The sequence below is a fragment of the Dipodomys merriami genome, unplaced genomic scaffold (genome assembly GCF_024711535.1).
Source record: "Dipodomys merriami isolate MVZ:Mamm:240054 unplaced genomic scaffold, mDipMer1.0.p SCAF_4, whole genome shotgun sequence".
Taxonomy (NCBI): Eukaryota; Metazoa; Chordata; class Mammalia; order Rodentia; family Heteromyidae; genus Dipodomys; species Dipodomys merriami.
In genome coordinates, this window is record NW_027205603.1 from 85864998 (window position 1) to 85887938 (window position 22941).

General features: G+C 36.5%; 1 protein-coding gene across 8 annotated transcripts in view; it reads right to left on the reverse strand.

The window, feature by feature from the left end:
- Cyrib (CYFIP related Rac1 interactor B) overlaps positions 1-22941 on the reverse strand; it is a 113188-nt gene that overhangs the window by 12896 nt on the left and 77351 nt on the right. For 2 of the 8 annotated variants that reach the window (XM_069991401.1, XM_069991402.1), the window contains 2 exons: positions 12050-12132; positions 4569-4690 (listed from right to left, as the gene is read on the reverse strand). In XM_069991401.1, coding sequence (XP_069847502.1) covers positions 4569-4690; positions 12050-12122 — 195 coding nt within the window. In that variant the 5' untranslated portion in view covers positions 12123-12132. Of the gene's footprint in view, positions 1-4568; positions 4691-11085; positions 11169-12049; positions 12133-22941 lie in introns of those variants that run through there. The other 6 variants (XM_069991398.1, XM_069991399.1, XM_069991405.1 and 3 more) reach the window with 4 other exon arrangements.

Here is a 22941-nt window from a genome sequence, read left to right on the forward strand (position 1 = left end):
AGCAAGTATTAGCATGCCTAGCTTTTCGTACTGTGATTCTTTTTGAATAAAAACAAAACTGAACCCAGATAGATTTTAAAGGACGCTGTGAGTAAATTAACTTTAAAATTGCTTAAGCAATTTATTCACTTTTAGGAATTTTCAAATTTTTAAGTATGAGTAAACTTCTTTTCTTTTTCTTTTGAAGACAGAACCTTGCCATTAGCTCAGATTGGCCTAGAACTTACAATTCTCCTCCTTCAGGCTCCCCAGTGGTGGGATTATGGGAATGTATCATCAAATTTTCTTGATAGTTTTCTATAAACTTCTTTACTTTATTCTTTTTTCTCTTTTTTGTGTCGGTCCTAAAGCTTGAACTCAGGGCCTGGCTACTGTCCCTGAGCTTTCTGGCTCAAGGCTAGCACTCTATCACTTGAGCCGTATCTTCACTTATAGCTTTTATGGTGGTTAACTGGAGATGAGTATTACGGACTTTCTTGTTGGGGTTAGCCTCTAACCATAATCCTCAGATCTCAGCCTCCTGAGTAGTTAGGATCAGAGGCATGAGCCAACCAGAGCAGCTGACTTTATAAAACATTTTTGAATGATGCTTATATACAATATGAACTCAATCTTAGGTTGATACATTGTGATGCTGAAAATCAAACATCACAATTTATAGTAATCCTAATTTCATATCATATTATGAATATTTTAGTTGCTGATACACCTGAAAAAAATCTTCAGATCCTCAAGCCCAAACACAGTATTTTATAATTAGTATAAATTTCTTTAACTGTTTGTAGGAAATAAAGATAAAAATTAAAATTTTATTTTCATCTCTTAATCAGTCCATCCAAGTTTTCCTGAAGGATTTTAGACGTGCTAAATAAAAGTCAATGCATTCTCACAATGTAAAAACACTGCAGCCAACATTCACTCTTGTGAGTAGGGCTCCCTATTTCCCTGGCTCTGTTTTGCCTAGATGTACAACACTAGGGATGTGTCATAACCAATATTAAATTTGTGGTTCTCCTCAAACATTTGGTGCCTGTTTCGTGGCTATTAGGTAAGGATTTTGATCAACACTCAATTATTTCCAACATGCAAAAGAACATTTAGTAAGTGTCCATGGTAGTCAAACTATTAAGGACATACCCTAACATTAATAGAAAGTTATTTCCCTCCTTTGAAGTTTGTTGGAGTATTTTATGTATGTATGTATGTATATATGTATGTATGTTTGTATATTTTATAGATTATATCTTCCATCCTATCTTATTCTATTTAAAAATATTATTTAGTATATATTTAATTCTGCATTATTAGCTTATCAGTAGGAAACTCAGTTTATATTAGTAACTGTTTACATGTATTATTTAACTTCGACATTCACAGCAACTAAGTTGCTTTCTCATTTTTTGCTACAGTGAATAGGGAGCTAGAAAAGATTTATACCTTCATACTTCCTCTTGAATTATAGTTGCTTAGAACACAATTTCCACGACACAAGAATATAGTCATTGTAGAGTCCTTATTCTCTATAACTAGGTATGCTGACCTCCAAAAAGACCACCAGCTAATAGTAGCATTTGCACTAACTGAGAGTATTTTTTCTCCATAAACCAATCAAATTTCTTGGATATGATTTATTTCTTATTGGTTGCTTTACTATGTATTAAAAATATTATAATCACCAATCTATGACAATTCTTTAAATATATACTTAAATATACTCAGCTTTTATTTGTATGCCCTTTTGAGATTGTTTTCTTGTATTTAGAAACTTTTCTAGCTGTATTATTTACACAACAATATATACATTTCCAAATCAAAATTTCTTCAGGTCCTAGAATAGTTTAAACATCTGACACCCAGCAAGAAATAGATATAGAATAAATTGCAGTTTGAATGTTTGAACTTATATACCTTCTTTTATTTACCTATGACTCATCTTTAATTCCTTTATCAAACAGTTTATAATGATGGCACCTTTGTAATAGGTCTCAGGGCCTGGCAAAATGAATCTATTAGCTCTTTCTTTTTTCTCTTCACTTTGATGTGTGTGTGTATATACACATCTTAAAAAAAAACAACATTTTGAAGTTGGGCACCTGTGGCTCACAATAATAATCCTAGCTTTGCAAAAGGCTGAGATCTGAACATCATGGTTCGAAGCAAGCTGGGGCAGGAAAGTCCATGAAACTCTTTATCTCCAATAAACTACTCAGAAAACTGGAAGTGGCACTATGGCTCAAGAGGTAGAATGCTAGCCTTGAGGAAAGGGGGGGGGGGGGGGGGAGAAGCTCAGAGACAGAGCCCAGGACCAAAATTCAAGTCCCAAGACCAGCAAAAAAGAAAGGAAGGGAAGGGAGGGGAGGACAGGAGGTGGGAGGAAGGGAGGGGAGGGGGGAGGGGAGGTGGGAGGAGGAGAGGGGAAAGTAGAAAGGGGAGGGGAGGAGGGGAGGGGAGGGGAGGGGAGGGGAGGGGAGGGGAGGGGAGGGGAGGGGAGGGGAGGGGAGAGGAGAGGAGAGGAGAGGAGGGAGGGGAAATTGCAGACATCTGAGGAGAGGCTAGGCATTCAACAGGAAATGAAAAATGAAAACTCCAAACAAAAACGAAGGGAGTAAGCATTGTAAGACATGCAGGGAATATCCAGTGTAGTACAGCACAGTACAGTATAGTGGTAAAAATGAATTTATAATTTCCCTCAGTAAAGTATATGGACAGATGCTAATCTCAACTAAAAACTCTCCCATTCATCCTTACATGAACACCTGCTGTGTTCACTGTCATTTTCTGTTGTTTTGTTTTGTTTTTTTAACCTCACCAAATGTCAGAAGAGAACTCAAGCTGGAAAGGGACTATAAACCTAAAAGATCCATACTTGATGACCTCTGCACTGTTTTGTTATCCAGAACAGCACAAGCAAAATGGAAAATAAAGTGAGGAGGCGAAGCATGGTGATACAAAAGCCTGTAATCCCAGCTATTAAAGAGGCTGGGACGGTAGGATGGTGGTTCTGAGGCCCTCCATGATAAAGGCTTTTTCAGAAAGTGAGATTCTATCTAAAAATCCAACTAAAAACAAAAGACATAGGGTGTAGATCAAGTGGTAGTGCTTCTCTAGCAAACTGGAGACTCTAAATTCAGCCCCCAGTAGCCTTCCCCACCAAAAAGAAATGTGGGAATAAGAAAAGGATTTTCAAGTCCAGAAGCTACATAGCTTCTTTGGGAGGAAGAAATCAGTACAAGGGGGCAGGGGGGTGGGGATAGGGGGTGTAGGAAGAGACTGAAGATGTAATTATGAGAAGGGATAAAGGAAAAGGTAATCTCCAAAACAGGATGCAGAACAAAGGTAATGAAGTTGGTCTGGTAGAGAAGCAGGGATGTAAGCACACTGTGAAAAACAGAAGGAATAAAAATGGAAAGGACTAGGAATCTGGCTAAGTTCAGAGGTTGGGAGAGGAAAGCTGAAGGGCACACTACACTCTACTTGGCATCAGGCATTAAAGAAAGGACGTAAGGAGGAGGCTGAAGGCGGTGACCTCACCACCTGGGGCTCCTAGAAAGCTTAGGAAAAGCAAAGCAAAGCAAGATGAGTATCCCAGGAAAACACAAATTTCATTTCAAATATGACTAGTGTAATCAAAGTAATAAAGCTTTAAATTGGTTTGGAAGAGAGAAGGAAGATAGGGAGTGACTGGTACATTGTATGCAAACATAGATATGTCAAAATGACACCCACTTGAACACTAATGATGCTAATAAAAATTTGTGTGTGGGGAGGGGAGGAAAACTGCATTGAGATATGCCACAGTTCCTGGGATGGCTATTATCAAAAAAAAAAAAAAAAAAAAAAGACTAATTGCTGGGAAAGACGTAAAGCAGTTGAACTCTGGCACATGGTGGGAACGTAAAATGCTGCAACCAATTTGGAACACAGCACAGAGGTTCCTCAAAAAAATAAAAATTGCCTGCTACCATTGTCTCACACCTATAATCCTACTTACTCAGGAGGCTGAGATCTGAGGATCATGGTTCAAATTCAGCCTGAGCAGGAAAGTCGGTGAAACTCTTAACTATATTAAACTACCCAAAAAAATCCAGAAGTAGAGCTGTAGCTCAAGGGGTAGAGCTCTACCCTTCAACAAAAGCAGCTCAGGGACAGAGCCCAGGCCCTGAGTTTAAGCCCCAGGACCAACACAAAAAGAAAAAAAAAAAATCTTGAACACAAAAGCTTTTGTGGCTCAGGTGGTAAGTGTTAGCCTTGAGCACAAAGAAGCTCAGGGATAGTGCCCAGGCCCTGAGTTCAAGCCCCAGGACCAACAAAAACAAATAAGTTAAAATTTAAAAAAAAAATTTTAAAGCTTTAACATGTATTAATAAGTACTGTTTTCCTTTACCCTCACATTTCATTGCAGTCACTTCTGAAAAGTAAGGCCAAATGGTCTTCCTTCAAATGTAGTATTTCATATGAAATATGAATAGTATTTCATCATATGCATAGTCTAAAGTTTAGAAAACAAATAGAAGTGAGAAGTGAGACAGAAAATTTTATTTACTAGACACCAAGAAGGTGGCTTTTACCTCTCGTATTTCATGGCCAGCTCCTCTGTATGATTGTAAGTCTTCCAAGATGCCTTCTGCATCTTTTAATACTACATTCACCTGATTATAAATTTCCTTCTCAGATTCTGTAGGCTGGGCATCTAAATAGCAGGAAAGCACAAGAAAATTTACAGTGACATGAATTTTTTTTAATACATGCATAACACTAAGAAATTAACAACCCAAATTTCCAAAAATGAGTTACATTTTAATGCAATAGAAATACAACTCTATAAAATTATCTCGCTCATCTATAAGACTGACACTACTTTAGTTTCCTATAAAGTTTATTTTACTCTTAACAACAGGTTTTGATGGAACACTGTAGGAGCTATTCAAAAAGTAGTTTTTACATGTTCCTTTTTTCTAGGGGTCATTTAAACTGTCTCAACAAATATGATCATATAGGGCAAACAAGGGAGAATATGTGTATTTAAGACTAAGCCCTTAACAGTATCATAGTATTTCTCTACTAATGAATACAAGGTCAGGATTCCTATGTAAAGGAGTTAAAATTACAAAATGCTTCAGAATTTCCAGGATGCTGAAAATGAGATACTTCAAACTATACTACAAGACTACTGCTTGAATTTTGAAATGCTAAAGTAAACCTAATTCCTAAATACCTCGTATTTATAGTGAGGGAACAAAAGAATTACAGTTACAAAAACTATCACTGGGGACACACATGGGCATTTCCACCATCAGTGGTATTAATGGTATTAATCATAGAGCATATGCTAATAGTAACTCAATCTGGGTTTCTCTCTGCTAGACTTTAGGTAACAGAGATTCTATTTTTAGTAACTTGGACATGTTACCTTTAAAGACAAATCTTAATACATTTGTCTTTCCTAAATCTTCCCAACAGAACCAAATCCAAAACTGCAGGTAAGGCATAAAGCTAAACTTAAGCTGGTGGGATTACTCCATGGTAAAATTTTTTTTATCTTATGAGAGGGAAAAGAGGCAACTTAAATTTGTAAGAATAGATTAAGAGCAGTTCTGAGAAATCTTTGTTTACCAACCATATAAAGCTAGTGCCTAGACTTTCTGAATTTTTCACCTTTCTAAGGTACACAATGATCTAATATTTACAACTTTACTTAGGAAAATTTTTCCAGGAAACTTACTCCTGGAAAATTTCTCTTAGGAAACTTATTCCACACATTAAATGAGGAGAAAAGATGCCTTAAACTGTAACTTGACTTTATACTCGGGGCAGGTTATAACTTGGTTCTACCTGTTAAATCTGACTATTAGTCCAAAGTACACAACATATTTTTTAAACAATTACAGCATTAAATTTGAAATCAACACATATAAAACAGTACAGCAACAATAAGAGAAACATTCATTCATATGCAAAGCCAAATATTTAAAATTGTGTTCGTATATCTATCTGTTTCCTTATTTTCCAAGTTTCTTTTCAGAAGTTACTTTCTTTGAATAAAAACACTCTGATAAGATAATTGCACAAGAGAAGTCAATTGGTAAACTAAAGCTATGTCCAAAGCTACAAAAGCTTACTGCAAATACCAGTGTTGCAGCTAAGTGACTACATGTTTTCAAACTCAGGGACTGTCATTTTAATAACATGTTTTCACATTCTGCCAGACTACATTTTCCAAAATAATAGACACATACTTGAATGAAGCAATCGCAAAACTTTATACTTACACCAGATGCGGCAGAGAAAAATACTTTCTACATGCAAAAATGACAGTTTTATACTTTCTCATATGGAATTGTGGAACTATAGACATAACATCAATAGTGGAAACATATTATAGTTTGAATTTATGAAGTGGGAATTCATGACAAAGGACAATATTTTAGCCATTATATATCAAAGGCATTTGTGTAAATAAAATATGTATTTTTGGTGTGGTGACTAGTTATTAACATAAAAATGTGACATTGAGACTTACATACAAACAAAACATTATCAACTAGAATTAAATAGACCTTGTAAGTAGTTCATGACTAGTAAATGTTTAATAAACACTAAGAAATTTATAAAATTTCCCAAGGGTGGGAAAAATACCCAGCACCACACTGATTAAGCCTTTTTAAGACTGTCACAGGAAAGTTACATTTATAATTTTGAAAGCTGCTGAAGACTGCTGTAGAAATGAAGACAAACAAATAGCAGACAGGTAAGCACTACTGTACTGAAAGCAAGTCATGCAAAAGGCTGAGATGCCAGGGAAGGAAAAAGATTTTCCCCCCCAAAAATGGCATTACATAATGCAACCAAGACTTGTCACTTTGATTTTTCATTGCAAATAATGGCTTCACTACCTGAAGAAAACGTATCATTAAGTCTATTAACAAAAGGATACTCAGCTGATTGCAAAATAATGCATCTACTATTGAGAGTAGACATAGATTTCTTATCAAACTTAAGTTTTAATAGCTTTTAAGGAGAAATTAGGCATGTTTTAATTGTTCTTACCAGTAAAATATTTTAATAAATACACACCAATTTCCTATAGGGACACAATCATTAAAATTAACCTAAAATTAAGGATATGTGATCAAAAAAGAATAAAAATTAGCTTTGAAAAAAATTTAAGCCAACATAAAAATCATAATTGTGGGACAGGCACTGATGGCTCACGCTGTAATTTCAGCTATTCAGAATGCTATGATTGGAGGACTGCGACTTGAATCCAGTCCAAGCAGGAAATAAATGTCTGGGATACTCTTATCTCCAATTAACCACCAAAAAGCCAAAAGTAGAGCTGTGAACTCAAGTGGTAGAGTGCCAGCTTTGAGCAAATCTCAGGGCAGCACTACCCCTCCCCCCCCAAACAATTGTAATTGTGTAAGAGAAGTTTCCTGCTTTAATCCTGTATTCATTCTCTCCATAACTATTTACAATCTATCTCCATTAAGTTTCATTAAGGCAGGGACCAAAATGAGTATTATATACTACTGGTATAGTATCCAAACTACATATGAGTAGTGGATTTTCTATAACATTATTTAATGAATGAGAAGGTATAGACATAAGTAAAGGAGGGCCCAAAGCATTTTAATCCCTGATCAATTTTGTTCACAGTTTTACATAAGGAAAATTACCTATGCTACCAGAATGAAGACATTTCAAGTATAGGACAAACGCAATTGAAAATATCAAAGAGATAAAATAGAAAAACTAAAGTTAGACTAAAGAGTGTGTGTCAATATTTTTAAATAATTGGGAGGGAGATGGGTAACACAAAGATGTTAAATAGGAGCAATGTATGACTAAATGGAAAAGGCAAAGCCGACAAAGAATCAGAGAGGAGACTCTATTCTCATTTATAAAGACCATTTCTCTATTTACTCTTCTATTCTGATCTACCTGGGTATAAGTAAAGCATATTTAACTATAAATACCGAACTTGTATCACTTATAAAGCACTCTGGTAAGGTTTGGAATGGGCACAAATCAAAGTCTCTCTTGTCCCATGAACTAGAATTAGTGAGCCTCTGGATAAAAGTATATTGTTCATTAGAATAAGTTACAAACTAACAATGTTTTCATATAGTAGAAAATTTCAAGAATTAGAAGAGGCTTTTCAGGCCTCATTTAGTGGTTTTTTTTCTTAATGTGCCATTAGATTCATAGCTACTATGTCTGATAGGACAATTTTGGGCTTATAACAACCATTATTTCATAAAATACAAATAAAATCTTATCACATGGGTAGAATTTAAGAAAAAAAATCCCTCTGTCTGAAAAAACCATTTCACTGAACATAGAATGACATTGCAAAATCTAAGATCTTTGTTCAAGTTCCTGTTTCCAGTGTTGCTCATCAAATTAGTCTGAAATATCTGAATTCATCCTCCAAAAAACTAGTGAAACATCACATCAGAAAAGCCTCTGTGCTGTTCACTCTACTCATAGCTAATCCCTTCTACTCTAACCTCTGAACGTAAACAATGTAAATAAAACTGAGCTCGTATGTCTATCTGTCCTGCTAGACTGAAAGTGTCCTCAAGGCAGATGTTAGCCAGTTACCTTTACATCCCCAGTACCGACTGGCTGGCATATAGTAGCCAAGCTATATTCACTGAACTTAGTGATTGGAAGGATGGAAAAAGAGGGAGAGTTAGAGAAGAAGTGACTTAATTTAAAAGTTCATTTTATACACTCTAACTAGAATTTTGTTTCATGGAATCCATGAAATCATGTTTCAAGTGCAAACAAATACTAAATTTGTATACAATCTGATCCAAGAATACAGCTATACAGACATATAAATCTATATTCCTCATTTGTGGAGATGGTGTACTCAGCTAAATTTAGCCACTTAGAGTGATGAAAATAGTGTAACTAATTTATTAACTACCTCATGTAGTTTTTAATAATGTGATTTTATTTAAATTAGCAAATAGATCGGGAAAGTTCGAATCTGGTATGAAATAATCTGAACTGACCCATCTAATTGGCCAAAATCACTATGACAATGTTCTCATTCACCAACTATTTTAAGATACGCAAACTGATAAGTGATTAAAACAAACACACAAAAAAGCGTCCAGCATTGTTAGAATCTAAGTATGAAGTAATGAGTCAACTCTTACCTGGCATATATATATATATATATATATATATATATATATATATATACACACACACACACACACACACACACACACACACGTATGTATGTATGTATGTATGAACATTTTCACTAAATTTCACTTGTAGAGTATCGGTGCCAACTGAAACTTCTGCACTGGCTGACAGAGGCAACAAGTATTTAAACATTTGTCTGCCTTTCAGAAGTTAACATTTTATGCCTAATTCTACATTATTAGTTATTAATGTTGTAATTTTGACCTTTTTCTGTCACTAAAGTAACTACTTAAATTTCAAGAACGATGGTGCAACCACCAAAAGACTGGAAAGTCAAGATCTTAAAAATCTTTCAAGTTTTTATATTTAAATTCATGCTTCCCACTTGACCACAACCTAATGCTAGTTTTATAAAAAGATCAAGTGCCAAGTCTTGAACAAGATCTTGACTGTATCAAAGCCAAGATTCTGCAAATGTAAAGAAATCTGGGACAAAGAAGAAAAAGAAGAAAGAATAGCAGAAAAATATAGAAGACCAAGATTGAAACAGATGCAAATAAGCTAAAGTACAGCTTTAATGTAAGTTGCCTCATCTGAAAGAATAATCTTCAAGTCAGCAATTTGCTCAACATCCCCAAGCTGATTAAAATTCATGCTAAACATGCACTTAAAAGAGCAGTGGTAAATTGTTGAGAAGGGTCAAGAAAACTAATAATCATTTAATAACATTTTTCTCAATTTAATATGGCTTGATACTAGCATTACTACTCCTTACTCGCCTGCACACAACCCCCAGATAATAAGCAATCATTTAGTCATGTAATACAAGAAGATAAACAGCAGCGATCATAAAATATTCTGTAAAATGGATCATGCCATAAACTGACAGTTTTATATAAAATGCCCTGGCTTAAAGATAAAAAAGTAAATGATTCATAGAATAAATTGTTCTTTTAAATCACAAAAATTGAATTAAAGGTGGTGGAAAAGATAATGCCTCTTGGCATTTAAGGGTTTTGCTTTTAAGATTAGAAAAAGACAAACTTTAAGCTTTTAAAAGTCTGTTGAAATGTTTTAACCAAAGAATGTGAGGGAGCACACAATTTAAAACCTAAAAGCTATCTCTTCACCCTTTCCTAACAATTTTCTAAAATCAGTTAAAATAGCAACATTCACTTAAAACACCAATATCTTTTTTTTTCCAATTTGACAACCAGACAAGCTAAAGCAATAACCAACAGCCAAAAAAAAGCAAAAGCTTTGCAGCATGCAGAGATCAATGACACTTACCTGCCACTCTTAGACCATACTACAATAGGTCATGCAACATAAACAAACAGAAGGCAAATTACTTAAAGGTCTGTGAACCTATTGTTTTGCTTTTTATTCATAAAAAGTAAATCCTTAAGTAATTTTTAACTTTCAAATTATCTGATGGTTTAATAATTTAGGTTCACACTTACCTTTTAATATTATGCCCAAATTACTGAGCTCTGAATGGCCTTCATAAACAGAATTTTACTTAAAGTACTTTAATATACACAAATTAACTGAAGCCTAATCAATTTTTGCAACTGCAAAGACTTTTCCCAAACAATGCTTTTATTAATGAATCTTGAGGTAGTATTTGTCTTTTTCATTAAGGTTCTTTTCATGAAAATGTTTTCATTAGAGCAGGTCTCAAATCATAAAATTTCCAATTTTAAGAGATATAAAATCTCATACAAAAATCTGTCATTTTATCATAATTAAATCTATAAAATAGGATTTCCAGTTCTAGAAGGCACAAGAATTCTATTCAGACAATTCATAGCTCAGTCATGCAAAGCGATTAAAGATGAAGTGGAAACATTCATTTAGTGCAAGACAAACGCAGTCTACCGCAGGCAAAGAGAAATAGATATAAAATCATCTTCTCACTTTCAAAATCAAGGAAAAAATTTGGCCCCTGTTCAAGGTCTGTGCATGTCAAAACTTTAAGAAGATTCCCCATGTTAAGGTACCTGTCAAGACAAGAATGAGAAAAGAGAAAATATCCCTTTATAAAAAAGAACATCTGAAATTTACTTAAAAAAAAAAAAAAAGTAACGGAAAACGTTCATTAGGCCATGAATTCATCCTTCAGGTTACCCAGACTGTGCTCTGGAGGCAGCATACAGTGTTCTCAAGATGTTGATATGTAGGACCTAGAGGTGAAATATGGTTTTTCCTGTACACAATGGCACAACTGTTGCTCTAATTCCTCTCAAAATTCTCCAAAGACAAGTTTCATTAATGGCCTTATAATGAAAAATTCTTTAAGTATTCCAATAGTGCTAGGATTCTGAAAAAGAAATTTCTGATCAAGAATTACATCTGATTTTGGTAACGTAGCAGTAAACAATATGTCAAAATCAAGTATTAAGAGGTTTGGCCAAAGCTCACCTTTGCATCTCATCTTAAATCAGCAGAATTATAAATAAAGCCTACTTCCTGAATGCTTTTAAATACAGCATGTGTTTCTAATCAAAATTGATTATTAGTAATATTTGTGAAAGTTAATGTATTGATTTGGATATGCAGCACAATTTTTATTTTTTAAAGATTACAAACTGGCATAGTCACTAAAGCATACTACTAAGAATATTCATCATAAGGCTACTTGCTTCATGGACTAATGAAAAGACATCACTGGCTACAGACTCAACATGATTTTAGCAAATGAGAAACTGAAGAATTATACATATGATGGTGATGTTTGCCTATGATTAAGGAAAAAATCATGCAAAATTTGATCCCCATGTTTAATTAACAAATTCTCTGACTGGCCTTCACTGTGGTGTGAATATAATTAATCTTTCACCTTTACCATAAGCACCAGCTGTGAAGGGCTAAAGAGACTTACTTTCAAAGTCCAAGAAAAAATGTGCTGCATTGTGGTCTATGTCCCTGGTTAGCACCTTAATGAGATTACCCATGCCAGCAAACCTAAAAATAAAAATGGCAACATCATTTAGTTCCAGTAAAAAATGTTAAGCAGAGGCCTGGGATTCGGCAAAGGCTGGCTTGCTCATAATTACCAACAGGTGCGGGTTTATATGCTCCTGGCAGTGAAAATTTGGAACAACAAAAGTGCATTTGGCTGACTTTATAGCTACTGTCTTGCCCCATATATCAAAAAAGTTACATTAATCAAACTGAGAAAAAAGGATTAATTTTTACATACAATTTGCAGAATTTACATTCTAGTATCTATGTTAATGTTGCTCCTTTAAAACCTGTGACAACCTAAAGTAACATCAGTACTCAATCTTTCAAGTAAGTAAATATTGAGACCTTCAGTTTAAAATAGGGGTATTTTCCTTCTTGCTGAAACAAATCCTATCGGTAATATAAAGAAAATAGTTTCCAAACTACATTTTAACCATTAGACTGAAGAAAGTTTACAATTAATGACCCATTTAAAAATTATCATACAAACACCAACATCTTTTAAATTGATCAAACTTTGCTTACCTCTTAGATTGAATATGCAACTATATATGGTATATAATTTAAAAGTTAGCACAAATAACACATAAGGAGCCAACAATTATAAAATTTAAAAGTTTGCAGAAGAAAAAAGTAACATAAGGCACTTTTGGCATAACTCTTGCCTAAGAACATGCCATTGTGCATTGAAGATAATAGGAACAGTATCAGGAACACTCAGGAAATCAGGCTCAAAGTTGGAAGTTGAAGACTACAGGAAAGGCGGGCCACGTAACAGAGATAGATGTTCATTCCCTCCCACCCTACCTCCAATTGCAGTACAGTTTCCTCCCAAAAACTGAACTGCAGACATATGTAAATGAAACAAAAACTTAAAAGCAACAATATGCTTATTAGCGAAAGAAGGGACTTTCTATTACCTCCATTTGAGATTTGAGCAGCACTATCATCTGTGGGTACCAGGGCTGCCTATCCACTCCTCCACTACTTCCTAACATTGGTTAATGTTCTTGTCAGTTTCCCGGAGGAAACAAATATGCAGGTATAACAGTAACTTGTTAGAAGTCAAAGTCTGAGAGACAAAACAAATTTCTCAGAATTTGTTTGATAAATGTGAAAGATACATACTAAGGGATCTTTTCAAATATGCACTCAAGATCTATCTTCTTATTTGATACTTTCATTGCATATTCCATGTTCTAACTGTATAATGTTTTACCTAAGTGGACTAGCTAAAGCTAGATTAGCTGAAAGAAATAAATTTTCATTTTATATATATATAATATATAAAGTTTTATGCAAAGTTTTCACATGTAAGAAAAGATAAGCCTTGGGGCTGGGAAGGTGGCTCAGTGGTAGAGCGCTTGCCTTGCAAGCATGAGGCCCTGGGTTCGATTCCTCAGCACCACATAAGCAAAACGAAAAAAGCCGGAAGTGGCGCTGTGGCTCAAGTGGTAGAGCACTAACCTTGAGCTGAAGAGCTGAGGGACAGTGCCCAGGCCCAGAGTTTAGGCCCCACGACCGGACCCAAAAAAAAAAAAAAAAAGAAAAGAAAAGATAAGCCTTTTCTCCTATATCATATCCAAATTACCTTGAACTCATTACTAAATTTTTATTCAATACATTTTTGAAATTTTGAAAATTCAGCATTCCACTGTTTTTATTTGTAAAAGCTTTCAAAGATATGTGTAATATTTTTTTCTAAATACAAATTTCCCAACAAAAACTGAAATCAGATATATATATATATATCAAACCTGTAGCTAAGCTGGGTGCTATAGATCACACTTGTAATCCTAGCTACTCAGAAGCCTGAGATGTGAGGATCGCGGTTCAGACAGCCCAAGAAGGAAAGCCCATGAGACTCTTATCTCCAATGAACTACCAAAAAGCTGAAGTGGAGGCTTTGGCTCAAGTGGCATGTCTGCAAAAGCACTGTTTGTTTTTGACAGGAAGAAAGTAGTACATCATTCAGTGTTGAGTTTAATCTATGGTATCAAATCAGATTCCAACTGTAGCTTACTAGCTGTTTTATTTCAAAGATGGTAGGCAGCTTCTTTGGGTTTCATTTTCAGACTGGTACAACAGAGATGATTACCTATCATTATCAATAGGTTACTGGGAGGCTTTGACAGATTAAGCATTGACCCTAAGTGTCAAACACACAGAAAGCTTTAACAAATAAATGGTAGCTATTTTCATATTGCAAATCAAAGATCATAAAGTCACTTCTAATTCTTAACAATAGCTCTACTCCTTTAATGCAAAACAGTCTTCAATTAGTCTCAAAATTCCAAATCATATCATTTGTGTCAAAAATACTCATGAAGCCGGGCGCTGGTGCTCACGCCTGTAATCCTAGCTACTCAGGAGGCTGAGATCTGAGGATCGCGGTTCAAAGCCAGCCCGGGCAGGAGAGACCATGAGACTCCTATCTCCAATAAACCACCAGAAAACTGGAAGTGGCGCTGTAGCTCAAGTGGTAGAGCACTCGCCTTGAGCTGAAGAGCTGAGGGACAGCGCCCAGGCCCAGACTTCAAGCCCCATGGCCGACCAAAAATAAATAAATAAATAGTTTAAAAAAAATAATACTCATGAAAACTGGTGACTCATACCTATAATCCTAACTACTCAGGAGGCTGAGATTTTAGAATTGTGGTTCAAAGACAGCTGGGGTAAGCAAGTTTGTGAGAGAGAATCTTATCTCTCCAATTAAACTACCCAAAAAGCCACAGTAGAGCACTGGAAAAGCTCAAGGACAGGACTCTCTCCCCCTCTCCCCCCTGCTCCTCTCCCCCAATTCAAGCCCCACCCAGGACTGGCACCAAAAAACAAAAAACAAAATTGCTGACATGCTGTCCTAAAATGAGTCCTCAGAACAGAAGACTATCAACAGGTATCAGAGGCAGAAAGGAGTGATTATGGAGTTCTTTATTATACATACCACCCACCCCTCAGAGAAAATGACCTGTTCCTACTCTAGTCTTTGATAATTTAGAGTTTCTTTTTGTTTTATCTCATATACCAACATTTAGATTGACAATGACTGTTTGTCTGGCATAGTGTTTGTCAGCCCTGGCACTATTTATGTTTTGGTCTGGATAATTCCTCTATTGTGGAGGTCTGCCTCACCCTGTAGAATACTTAGCAGCCTGCTGGGACTCTACCCACTAGATACAATCAAAAATGTCTTTGTTAGCCTGATAGAGTTAGTGGCTTGAGCCTGTTATCCTAGCCAGTTTGGAAGCAGAAATAGGGGAATGTGGTTCCAGGCTGGCCTGGGTATAACTGTTCATGTGTCTCCATCTCACTCAATGGCTGCATGCAGTATTTGTCTATCATCCTCAGGAATATGGGGAAGCACAAGTAACAGCATACCTTTGAAAGTGATTTATTTTCTACCTCACCACCTACCTTACCCTTCTGACATACTTCTGAATACTGTTTAGTGTCATTTTTCCTTTTGTCCAGCCTACTACCATCACAGCTACAATTATCATGTGCATCCTACCATGTGCTCACTACCACTACACAGCTACTACGACATGCCCTGTATCATCACACTGCTATATGTCTACTACATACCTACTATCTACTATGTGCCTACTACCTCCCACCTCCCACCATCCACAGCGACTATGTGCCTACTACCTCACACCTCCCACCATCACACAACTACGATGTGCCTACTACCTCACACCTCCCACTATCACACAGCTACCTCCTAATACCATTCACCTTCTCCCACTACATGCATACCGCCACACAGCTACCATTTCCATGTGCCTACCTCCACAGCTACCACTACCACGCAATTACTCCCATGTGCCTCCTACTTGCGCCTACCACCATCACACTGTTATCACCACACACCTACTATCTACTACCCTCACATGGCTACCACCACATGGTTACAGCACACAGCTACGACCACCATTGTGCTTACTACCATCACACGGTTACCACCACACACCTTCTAGCGTCACAGCTATTGCCACCACATGGCTACTACCACCAGCACACTGCCACCACCTCATGACTACTATGTATCTACTACCACACACCTACTCTCATGTGCCTACAACCTCGTGCCTACTTCCATGCACCTACACCCACAGAGCTATCACCCTGTACCTACTACCACTTCACTGTTTTTCCTGTCCCCACAATAGTAAGACTGGCAAATGACTGTCATTACTGCTTTCTACATTTTCAATTCCAATTCTCCTAACTCATTCCTGTCTGTCTTTTATGCATACCACAACTACGCAGGTATCTCTGTAAGGTCACTGAAACTTGCATCTATCTCAACTCAAAGGGCAGTTTTCAGAAAATCAATAGCTTTGCATTCAATTCATACTCCTTCCCAAGATACCTTCTTTATTTGACATTCTCCAAAAATCTCCTCAGTTTCAAATCTACTTCACAGTTTTTCTTTTCCAGTCTCCTCCTCTTTGAACTATATACATTTATTCCTCCTATGTTAAAATTAAAACATATCTTGATTCTCTTTTCCCCTCCAGCACCTTCCCCAATCCATTACTTTTCTTTGCAAGCAAAATTCCTTTAAAAAGGTCACTGGTGTATCTTAATGGTTTCTCTTATTTGCAATATCTAGTGTATGTCTGAGTCAAGCAGAAAAGGTCAGATAAGTTGATGTTAGGGGAATGAACCCCAAGATAAGTATTCAAATGGTTTTTTTTTCTTTCATGCAATTGTTTCTAGCATATTTATAAGATGATTTCTATGTTGCTTTGTATGTCCCTCCCCCATGGTATAACCCCTGCTTTCACTGTATTTGATGTCGGTATAATTTGTGGAGGGGAAGGGCAAAAACAAATTGTCTAAATAGGGATACAGGTGGACCCACTGCAACAATGAGATGTACAAGTCATTAATTTGAAAACAAACTTTACAACGTTGGTGCGGGGGGGGGGGGCCGCGCAGAGGATTGGGTGGGGGGGTGGGGGGGCGCGCAGAGGATTGGGTGGGGGGAGGATGGAAAGGGATGGGAAGGTGAAACAAAGGAGAAGGCTACAATGCTTGATAAGAAATGTACTCATTATCTTGCCCATGTAATTGTAACCCCTCTGTACAGTAATTTCACAATAAAAACATTTAAAAAAATAAAAATTAAAAAAAAATTAAAAAAAGTTCACTGGTGTTCATTGGCTTTTCTTCTCCTTCACTATCTCTTGGCTTTTGCCCCAACCCCACATTACTGAAATCACTGGGCAAGTACCCGGCATGCTCTTAGCAACATTCCAATGATCAGTTCCTACATCTTCATCTCACCACCTACCTGTCAAGATCATCAGCCTAATAGCCACTGCCTCCTTAACACAGGTTTGCCATTATGTCTAAGGAAGCTGTGGCTTCTCTGTTCCACCACCCTGGTCTGTGACACTATTGCTTCTTGCCAGGACTACCTCACCTCTTACCCTATACAGATTCTTACAGAAAAACAAAGTAATCTTGTAAAAATATAAATGGTACCACATTTTTGACCAGTTCAAACCTATGCAATGGTTGTTAGACACAGAATAAAATCCAAATTTTTACCAATTCCTATAATACCCTACATCTCTCAGTGACTTACTCTGTCCTCATCTCCTGTCACTGTGCAGTATTCATGTCTGTCTAACCACAATGACCTGCTTGTAACTTCTTCTAGACCATGGCCAAGGTTCCCTTTCTCTTTGGACCCTTTGTATCTGCTTTTCTGCACACTTCAATGGAATTCTTTCCACAGACCTTCCAAAGAGAAGCACTTCACCAAGTACCTGTTGGCACCTGCTCAACCAGCCAGATCAACGGCGTTTCTAAATGCATTAACAGAACTAGATGCTTAAAACATTTTTCTGAACAATTTATGCAGAGAAAACTAATTAAACTAGAAAGACAGGTCAAAATTAATTATGATTTGCTACACTGAAGGTATTTTAAAGACTAGGATAACAGGCCACAAACAGTACATATAGTAAGCTATGAAATCAAAACATGGAAGTAAACCACAACAACTGTATTACATTGCTATGGCATCTGAGTTTGATTTAAAGATTACTGGTACTCTCCAAGACCTCCAGTCATTAAAGGTCAGGCCACCAATGCAAATTATGGTCGGAGCTGTACACTGGGTGTACAATGAAGGGTGTAGGAAGGACTGGTGAAAGTCCATCAGTGAATAACATGGGAGTATTCAGAATGGTACAAGATGGGAATGTTTAAAGAATAAGGGAAACTACATGCATATATTCAGTATAGATACAACTACTATCCTGAATACTTTCATCAATACTAGTTGAATATGCAGAAGTGGAACATGTGGACAGACTGCTGACTGAATTTTTTTCACATGGCCTCTCTTCTTCTGTTTGGTTAACCTCTCAAAACCCCCAACCAATTTCTCTTCCTGTCACCTCTCCTAAAATAACTAGTACCTGAAAAGCATGTTTCCTTACCAACAATTAAGTTGTTTTTTTACTGTAAAGATACGTATTCTTGCCAGGTACCAGTGGCTCATGCCTATAATCCTAGCTTCTCAAGAGGCTGAGATCTGAGAATCATGGTTCAAAGCCAGCCCAGGCAGGAACATCCATGAGACTCTTATCTCCAATTAACCACTAGAAAATTGGAAGTGGTGCTGTGGCTCAAATGGCAGAGCATTGACCTTGAGCTGAAGAGCCCCAGGCTGAGTTCAAGCCCCACACCGACCAAAATAAATAAATAAATAAATAAATAAATAAATAAATAAATAAATAAATAAGATATCCATTCTTTTGAGTTTCTTTCTAGTTGATATTTTTACTTGCATTTTCAGTAAAATGAATGCATTTTTCTGTTACGTGTATATTAATTTTGTTTGTCTCCAGTGCTAATTGTTATTCTATTTTCTTTCAACCCCATATCTGCCTTTTCAGAGAAGGGGGGCTGTACTGCTAATACTCTGTATTGCTGGAATTGATAAGCTGTAAGTGATACTTCCCAGACATCCTTGCCAGCTGAGCGCTGTTAGGTTGTGTTATAGGAGGGACTGGCAGGTAGAGAAAGCCGGTTGGGAGATGTTAGAAGTTATTCAAGTAGTACGAATAGGATAATGCCAGTATCCAATGCCCTGATTAGAGGCAGGTAGAGCCTAGGGTTCCAGCATGGTAATAGTGAGAGCTCATCTCTCTCATTATTGTTTTCAATGTTTTCTATCTCTTCTTCACTTTACTCTTCCAGCCTACTATCTTTGTAATCAATCCTCTTTATAAAATTCTGTTTAAAATTCCTAAGTGGTACATTTTCCGAACTTGACTTTTAGAAATGATATACTACCATTCATCTTCCCAAGAGTTTAAGAAATTCTGAACAGAAATTCTGGACTAGCAATTCTGATGCTTATATACAAGGGAAAAACTTCCTTCTCTTGGTCTCTAACATATCTAACATTCTCTTGATGGTACTATTTGTGGTAATAGTACAATTCTCATCTTTGTGGCTGAGCTATAAATGAAGTAATAATTTTTCATAATTGTCTTAGCTATTCTTGGCCTTTTATTCTTCATGTAATTGTGAAATTACAACAAAAATTATTGAAAACATTTTGATTTTACATAAAATGGATCTACTATTCTGAAGCAAACTGCTATCATTATAATAACTGTCATGTTGCCACTTACTCTATACTCTATGGGAAGCAACCACGAACTTATTTTCTAAGGTTACACCATCCTTTCATTTTGAGGATCATCTATTTGGTCATTTTATTTATTTAAATTATTATTTACTTTATTGTTATTACAAAGGTGATTACAGGGATTACCATTATATAAGGCAAGTAATGAGAATGTTTCCTTTTGTATAGTGTCTTCCCTTCCCTTACTCTTCCAGTCCCTCCCTCACGTCTTTACCCACAAGTTACACATATAGTTCACTTTCATCAGTATCCAGTGAGCTACACTGCTGTACTTTTTACCCTTTTTCCCTTGTTTCATTTTATTTATGTATGCACACATATACACTTATTCCTAAATTTGGTTTACTTAGCTGTTTCCTTCTTTTTTTGTCTATTCACTTTTAGAACATGGGTCTTCCTATGTCACCCAGGTAGGCCTCAAACTTGTAACCCTCTTGCTTGAGCCTTTGGAAGACCAAGATTACAAACATGCATCACCAGGCCCCAGTCCTATGTTTGGCTTTCTAATATTCCACTTTCAATTATACTGTAACAATGGTCTATATCTTTTCTCTCTGTACTGGAATAGTTTTGCTTTCAAATCTACTTTTTACATAAGTTCCTTCTATTCCTTGGTACTGTTTACTAATAATAGAACATGTTAGTTTTTCAATGAGTTTTATAGGAAAGTTGATCCAAACACTGAAAGAGTCTAAATCTTCTTCATATTTGGAACTCAAGTCTCTAGCATTCTGTCACACAACCAGTTTCAATGTACTTTTTCTTGCATGTTTAACTTTTCTTATTTGATACACTTTTAATTTTTTTGTCAAAGTGATGTACAGAGGGGTTACAGTTACATGTATAAGGTAGTGAGTACATTTCTTGTTGAACTTGTTACTCCCCTTCCCTCATTTTTTTTCCCACTTTCCCTCCCCCCTCAATATAATGTTGTTTTGTTTTGTTTTGCCAGTCCTGAGCAGGACTCAGGACCTGGGCATTGTCCCTGACCTTCTTTTTTGCTCAAGGCTAGCACTCACTCTACCAATTGAGCCACAATGCCACTTCCCGCTTTTTCTGTTTATGTGGTACTGAGGAATTGAACCCAGGGCTTCATGCATGCTAGGCAAGCACTCTACCACTAAGCTACATTCTCAGCCCTTTAAAAAAAACAAACAAAAAACCATGGTAATTAATGAATGAGCAACTCAAGTACAAAAGCTTAGGCATCAAAAGAGAATACTTAATACAATGGCATTCATAAAAGAAGTTATCTCTTGGTCAAATGAAATGGAATGTGTTAGTTACCTATAAAGGTATTCTTCAAATATAAACTCCCCAATGCTTAAGAAAAACCAAGAGCAAGATTAGCAAGCAAATGTTTGTTGCTAAGATATTAAAGCAATATTTAGACAGCAATATTTCCCTCACTATCTTCCCTTAACTATCTTTGAATTTATTTTCAATAGTTGTTCTTAAGCATTATGGCAATAATAGCCAGAATAGATCCCTAAGACCAACAGTCATCCTCATAAAAAAGCAAGTCACTAAGGGTTACAGAAGCACTCCTACCTGCTACAAACAAATATTCTATAACACGGCGTTCCCTGCCTTCTTAGGACAAACGGAGTGAATTCAAGAAGGAATCTGCCAAACAGGAGTAAAGCTCCATCCCTTACTGAAATGCATAAATTCTTCTCTCATAATCTGAGCTGGAAGGTTAAGGTTTTCTGAAGTGAAGTACCCTTAATTTTCTGCATGAACCAAGGGCTCTTATTTTAATGTCCATCTAAGAAGATGTCAGGTAGAATGGCTTAATGTCATCACTAGCAAATAATAGAATCTTTAATCAAGAATGGACCATCTACACCAAAGGAAGACTCAAGCACAACCATTTTAGTTTAGTGTCAATTTATTCTAAAATATTTACACCAAGCAAGCATCTAGCCACTGATTAAATACTTCAATTAACTTTTGGGGAAAAGTAATTACAAACTTTAACTAATGGCTGATGAACAATGATTATCAAATAATCCTGTCCTTAAGAAGGACAAATACTGTTAAGTATGGTGGCTCATGTCTGTAATCCCAACCATTCAAGAGACAAAAATCAGGAGGAGAGCTGAGAATGTGGCTTAAAGGTAGAGTGCTTGCCAATTATGCATGACGCCCTGGGTTTGATTCCTCAGTACCACATAAACAGAAAAAAGCCAGAAGTGGTGCTGTGCTTCAAGTGGTAGAGCGCTAACCTTGAACACAGTGAGTCTAATACCCTCCAATGGCCCCTTTCAAATCAATATTAGTGCTATTTATTCTATCAACCAAACCTCACTAGAGAACCTGCCATTCCCTAATCCCCAGTCTGCCACCAGGAGCTTGACAGGCTCAGCATATCAATGTTCCAGGCCCTCCCTGCTGTAGGCTGGCAATAGTAACCTTGCACGTGATTCTGACTACTGAAGGCACTGCAAAGTATTGGTGGGCTACCTGAAACCTGTTAGCATTTTTGCGTTTCTAGATCGTAAACATCAGTGTATGTAATATCACATTCCTTCAACAGCATTTATGACAATTCTCTCTTTAAAAACTCTGCCTCTGGAAGTAGAGCTGTGGCTCAAGTGGTAGAGCGCTAGCCTTGAACTGAAGAGCTGAGGGACAGCACTGACAAAAAACAAAAACAAAAACAAAAAAACTCGGTATCTCACAAATATATAGACAGCTAAATACATACATACATTCATGTTTACATATTGACTTCGTGTTCCTTCAAGCCAACATGCAAGCTCTATTATAGGCAGGGAACTCCAGAGTTTAACATCTACTTTCAATTCTCTTTTGCAGTAAACAATGTTGTTTTTTCCTGCTATTATTGGCAACAAAAGATTGTTCAAAGCTATTTCACAAACTTCTTACTTTAAAAATGAGGATCATTAGGATATGTTTAGAGAAAGGATATATAGCTTCACTTTTTTTTTTTTCTTCTGAGACCAGTTCTCAGTGTAACCCAGACTGGCCATGAACTCCTTCCTCCTGCCCCAAACTCCTAGGTGCTGGGGATTAGAGGCATGCACAACCACAACCAGTGTATTTATTCTTCTTTAAATAAGTTGTATATAACACAAAAAAACCATTTACTCAACTATGAT